Source organism: Vombatus ursinus, unplaced genomic scaffold (genome assembly GCF_900497805.2).
Source record: "Vombatus ursinus unplaced genomic scaffold, bare-nosed wombat genome assembly UNPS02014797.1, whole genome shotgun sequence".
Taxonomy (NCBI): domain Eukaryota; kingdom Metazoa; phylum Chordata; class Mammalia; order Diprotodontia; family Vombatidae; genus Vombatus; species Vombatus ursinus.
This window is the reverse complement of record NW_020954575.1, coordinates 15,346,959-15,353,376: the sequence shown is the minus strand read 5'-3', so window position 1 is coordinate 15,353,376 and position 6,418 is coordinate 15,346,959. Positions and strand designations below refer to the sequence as shown.

Below are 6,418 nucleotides of genomic sequence, written 5' to 3'. Positions count from 1 at the left end.
TAGATAGATAGATAGATAGATAGATAGATAGATAGATAGATAGATAGATAATCTGAGTACTACCAGTCCTCTCTGTCCCTCCCATCCCCATGACCCCAATGTGGCTCTTTCTAGTTTTACTGTTGTCTCCCCTATATACCATCCAGCCAAATTGAGTGAATAGCTATCGAGCTAAACTATTGTTTATTCATCTCAATCCAGCCTTTTCACATTATTGAGAGAATAGCACTTTCTAAGGCCCTTGATTCTAAGAGAGAATTCTGGTTTGTTGTGTTCCAAATTACTAAGGATTTTACAAAAATTATAATGATTTAAAGGTTTTCTTTTTTAAAGCCCCCTTTTTAACTACAGAGGAAGATACTTTTCTTTCCTTCCCTTTCCCCATCTAAATAGGACAAATGAATGTGAGACTCTGTGAGATCTCTTATTCCCACCCTGCTTGACAAAACGTAACTCTGTAACATCAGCAGTAAATAAGAACCAGTCACCACTCATTCTTATCATGGCGTTCACTGATCTGCAGGGAACTTTACAGAAAGCTTTAAAGTTCACTATCTCAAGACCTACCTGTGAAATAGACATCAAAAAGAGAATAAATTGTTATCATCCCCATTTTGAAGGCCAGGAAACAGTAGCTCAGAGAGGTAGGTGATGGGATACTGTAACCCCAAGCCACCACAAACATGCTCTGTGGGTTTTGCAACCCTCTTTCTTAGCAACTTGGCTGTGCTTTTCACTGATGTCACAACAGATTGACTATGACAGTCATTAATGGGTAAAGTTAATAGACCTCAGAGTTAATATGTAAGTGCCTCATTTCTGAACTGAGATTAGAAAGAAAATGAACAGCTCCTTAGAATACTTAGCATATCCTGCAATTGTTGCTAATCACAGACAGAGCACGACCTTTAAGAAGAAACTGGATGTTGGACACCACGTGTCTCACAAGAACAGAGTGGAAATAGGTATGTAAGGGATAGAAGGTGTTGGTATGTCGAGGATGCTGAAAAGTGCTGTCCTCGTTGGCGAGTTGCTAAAAAAATAATAAAACAGTTCGTGACTTCAGAAGTCACAGGGCTTCTCAGACGTGGCTTATGAATTGATTTTACTTGCCTGGGCTTCTCTCTAAAAGAAAGGACTTGAGAAAGGGGAAGAGAGAGGGGGAGGAGGAAGGAGAGCACATAGCAGTAAGTGGGTAATAACAGAGATGCAAAAAAAAAAACAACAACAAAGCATTAAAAATATACAAAAGAAAGCAAAAAATAAATTCAAAAGGGACATGGGACAATTTTATTACTACTTGTTAAATTTAATACACACTTTCGGAAAACTCTAGCAGTACCTAATTTCATATAGAATTATTTTTTGTTTCTATTTGTATACTGTTTGTGTTTCTTGAGATTGTTAAATTCAAAATTTTAAAATTTTAATATTCTTTTATTTATTATTCTTTTTATTTAAAAAAAAAACAATGCAATGGAGGCTATTAACCAAGCCCTCCTGTATTTGGTCAAGGAGCAATGAAGGCCTAACATGTCCACTCCCGGGTTCATTTCATACAGATGATGGGGCCTGAGGCCTCAATGAAGGGAAGTTAAAGAGAGAAAAGAAGATGTCAGTGCCTTTATTTCTAGATTTGTGCGGGGTAGAAGTGTAAAAAGTCAGTTTTATAAACACCAAAAAGAAGTTTACTGTGGGAGGGTTTCTTTTTATAGATTCTACCATTCTTGTCAAAGCACATGCAATCTAAGTAACGTTGCTTTGGGAAATCAAACCAACTTAAATCTGTTTGGCCTTCTAAATATAATTGATCTGTTGGAGTCTTCTTGTACAAAATGACTAATATGGAAATATTTTACGTGATTGCACATGTATAACCTGTATCTGATTGCTTACTGGCTCAGGGAGGGAGGAGGAGAGGGAGGGACAGAATTTGGAACTCAGAACTTTAAAAAAATAACTGTTTAAAAAATTTGTATTAACATGTGATGGGGGGAATAAAATATATTTTAAAATCATATATAATATAATATATATATATAATTGATCTGATTCTAACTTTAAACTGTTCCTAAATATGAAAGGAAGATATGTAAATGATAGATATAGATATGTAAATAGGTTAGCTAACTTAAGAGATCAATATGTCTATTCAGGTTTTGTAATTACAATTGTGGCACAACAAATTAGTTTATTTTATCCTTTTCCTCTAGCTAAGCCTGCAGTTGATACCAAACCTCCAGTGGCACATACACACCACATTTTAAAACTAAGTAAATTACAGGTATGTGATTTGACTACTTCCAGAATCTCTTCTATCAGCTGAGATAGATATTAAACTCTTAAAAGGGACCAATTACCCAGAATTTTGCCAATCACCAGTTGTCCAACCCCAAAGCATTTTAATGGTCCCTACCTGAAATTCTTCCCCTCCATGTTTCCCAACTTTCATTTCCCTTTCAACCAGCCCTGTTACTTCCTCTTTCAAATGAGAGGAGCCTTTCTCTCAAATTCCCATTCAAATTGTTGCTACAGGAATAAATAAATGTGTCTCTCCTGAATATAGTTCAGCTCCTGGGCACAGAAATGACGTCCCCATCATGGTGACATTTTTATTACCAGGGTGAACAAAAAAGAATTAATAAAATCGAATATGAAAACAAGCAACTGTGTCAAAAAATTGCCGATGCTCAACGTGGTCCCTCCACAGTGGATTGCTGGAACGAATATTTTTCCAAGAGGTATTATTCTCATTTTCCCTCCCAACACTGCCATGATTCTTTTCTCTGAATACCAGAATGACATTTAATTCTCAGGACTCCTGCCTCCCATATCTCTTCATTAACACACTACTGCCAAAACAAGCTTCCTAATGCATAAACCTAACCAAGACTCTTTGCAGCTTAGGAAAGAGACTCCTTATCTATTTCAGTTTGGCATTTTAGCAAGCTTGTGCTTGAGTTGAACTAGGTCCAGAGCCGATTGTTAAATTTGGGGAGAGGAGTGAGCATTTACACCTTAGAAACAGGCAAACATTACTCCTCAGGGCTTAATTTATTGTTTTATCTAACTCTAGACTTAAGAAAGTGATAGAGAAAATATGAATGCAGATTAAACTTAAAAGTGTGTTATGTACATTTTCAGAGAACATGTTGATATTAAACACTTACTAGCCCTCCCTTGCATTTAAGAGACCTCGATTTTACCCCAGCACTCCTCTGTACATATTGGCAGGCAACCTCCTATGCTTGGAATTCTCTTCCTTCATATCTCTCCCTGTTGAAATAGAACTCAGTTCTGTGATTCAGAGCTAGAGAGGACCTCAGACACCATCTCATCTAGTCCACACCATTGCCCTTCATTTTACAGATGAGGAAACTGAGGTCCAAGAAAAACTAAGCTACTTCCCAAGGTCACACAGGTCATTCAGTAGTTTCAGTAGTGTCCCACTCTGCATGACCCCATTTGGAGTTTTCTTAGCAAAGATACTAGAGTGATTTGCCATTTCCTTCTCCAGCTCATTTTACAGATGAAGAAACTGAGGCAAACAGGGTTTAGTGACTTGTTCCAGGGTCACACAACTAGTAAGTGTCTGATGTTGGATTTGAAGGCAGGTCTTCCTGACTCCAGGCTTAGCAGTCTATCCACTATACACAGGTAGTAAGTAACACAGCTGGGAACACATGATGGGAACACAGACCTAGAACTAAAAAGGCTGTCTTGTCCAACCCCATCATTTTACCATGTCTTCTGACTGACATCAGTGTACTTCCCACCATCTCCCCTAACCTCTGCTGCCTCTTTTACCTTTAAGGTTCCTTCCCTGATCACCAACCCCATTCTACCCCCAGCAGAAACAAATCCCTCCTTCCTCAAATTTCTCTACAGTACTTAGTTCTTTTATCACGTTCTGCCTGGTATTAATCAGTCAATGAGCAGTGATTAAGCACCTGCTATGTGTCAAGTCAAGATATAAATGAAATGGCCCTTGCCCCAAGGAGCTTACATTCTATTGAAGGAGACAACACCTATAAACATGTACATAATGTGTACATGTACAATATGTGCATAAAATATATACCCAAAAAATCAAGCTAATTTTGAGGAAAGGGAATAGGAGTGGGGAGGGAATCAGGAAACATCTTACATAGGATTGTGGCATTTGAGTTGAGCTTTGAAGGAAACTAGGGATTCTAAGGGGCAGTGGTGAAGGAGGGGACAGGATGTGCAAAGATACACAACCACAAGATGGCTACTTGGGCTCTTGTTTGTATGGTCATCTTAACCCCTTTAGATTATAACCTCCTCAAGGACAGATAAAGGATCATTTATTCCTCCCCTGCTGTCTAGCAAAGGGCCTTGTGCACGAGAGGAGGTAATTAATATTTCTTCCAATTAGGAGATTCCTAGGATATGGATCTAGGGCTGAAAGGGACCTCAAAAGCCAATCTAGTGCAATCTCCTCATTTCACAGATGGAGAAACTAAGGCCCAGGGAGGCTAAGTGACTTGTGTAAAGCCACACAGGTGGTTATCAGAGGTAGATTGTAAACCCAGGTCTGAGCAGAGCAGCCAAAGGAAAGGGACCCTTTTATTTTCTCTCATGGGCATCATATAAACCAGAGAGCTTTCTATACAAACATGGGAATGCAGTGAAAAAGTTATAAATAGTATCTGAAAGCCTGAAGCATTGTGCTGGTAGACAATTGGACAGCTCAGGTTTTCATGAAGGTACCCTTACTAGGTTTGTGACCCTGAGCAATTCACTCGACTAGTGCCTCAGTTTCCTCACTTATGAAAAAGGGGGTCGGGAGTTGAACGTTTCCCTTCTACCTCTAAATCTTTGAACATATTTATTGTATGTGCTATAGAAGCCAGGATTTCTGTCTCCAGAACCAGGGCTTCTTCTACCACAACCACTGCCTCCTTAAGTACAACCAAAGTACCCAGTTGCTGGCTGATGGTTTTCCAAGAAGAGAATTTCGCTGTCATCTAAATGCAAGGCGTCATGGCATACACATTCCTCAGTAATCTTTCTAATCTAATGAGTATGCAGAGGTCACAAACAAAAATAGCAGGTGAACTCTTTTAAGGCCATCCCACCCAGAAATTTCAAATTTCTTAACTCCTGATACCTCAGCCCAACCCAATAAGAATTTCGTTGTTGTTTTTGTTTTTCACCAGTGTTGGTGTTTTGTGGTTGTTGTTTTTTTTTCCTTCTTCTTTTTCTCCAGTTTGAACAGAGAAACTCGAAACAGAGAATTAGTGAGAATTACTGTGGAGAATCAAGGAATTCTTCGGAGACTTGGAGATCGCAAACCTCACTATGACCGAAGGGCATCAGAGATAGACTGGCAGGCATGTGGGGCAGAGTTATATGTATTTTACTTTCTTAAACATACATATTTCTTCCAGATTCCAAGTGAGGAAAACCTTCAATAGGATTCCCATGTAGCTGAACTTAACAGTCAGTGAAATGAAAAGGTTCACTAAAAAGAGGGGAAGAAAAAGAACTAAACCCAGTCATCCACAAGGACTTTCTGGGATGGCTTCAGATAGTTTCAAATAACAGAAGCTTCCTTCACCACCTATCTTGATGCTTCTAACTTAAGACAGAACAGAAAATGTGGGTCTGGGAAGGTGTAAGCAAACAGAAGAGATAAATGTAGCTCCAGACTCATTAGTTAGTATTTTTCTTGCTGCGTAACAGCACAATCATAAATTTCACCCCTTAATGGAATGCTTTACAATTTGCAAAAACATAACTCTGTAATGTCAGTGGTACATCTTATCATATGTCATGATTATTAATGCCACGAAAAACTGTGGTGCATGAGAAATATCACAAGGTGTTTTCCCTTTAAAAACAACCTAGCACCCACTGCGTGCCAGGCACTGTACTAAGCCCAAGGCAAAGGCAGATAAAAGATAGTCCCTGCTCTTGAAGAGCTCACGGTCTAATTAGGGGTGGGGGATGGGGGAGAGGGGAACAACATGAAAACAACTATATACAACCATGTACAAACAAGCTATAGACAGGATTAACAGGAAAGAATCAACAGAGGGAAGGCACTAGAATTGAGACGGACTGGAAAAGGAATTTCAGCCAGGACTTGAAAGAAGCCAGGGAAGCCATACCCACCCAGGACTTAGTGTGTCCAATTTCCGTACCAACATCAAATCAGATTGTAAATGCTAGTTCATTGACATAAATATTTCTGCCTTTTTCCTTCAAGAATTCCAGGCAGTATATAAGAAATACCACAAGATATCTTCTCTACAAAAAGGACTAGGTATGTTCCTGCCCCTTTCCTCTTTACTGTAAAGCCCACAGTTTTCACATCCAATTCCATTTTGCTCTGATTTGACCCAGTGTTGTGGGCCATGTGGGCAAGCCAACCTCCTATCTGACACCTCTG

The 6,418-nt window shown here is 39.2% G+C and overlaps 1 protein-coding gene across 1 annotated transcript; it reads left to right on the top strand.

Annotated features, from left to right (window-relative positions):
* The first annotated feature begins 841 nt into the window (after positions 1–841).
* CFAP97D1 (CFAP97 domain containing 1) lies at positions 842–6,292 on the top strand. The gene is made up of 5 exons (XM_027870327.1): positions 842–965; positions 2,214–2,284; positions 2,623–2,741; positions 5,234–5,357; positions 6,236–6,292. Exons 1-5 carry the CDS (start codon positions 842–844, stop codon positions 6,290–6,292), a joined length of 495 nt encoding a protein of 164 aa, XP_027726128.1.
* Positions 6,293–6,418: the final 126 nt, after the last annotated feature.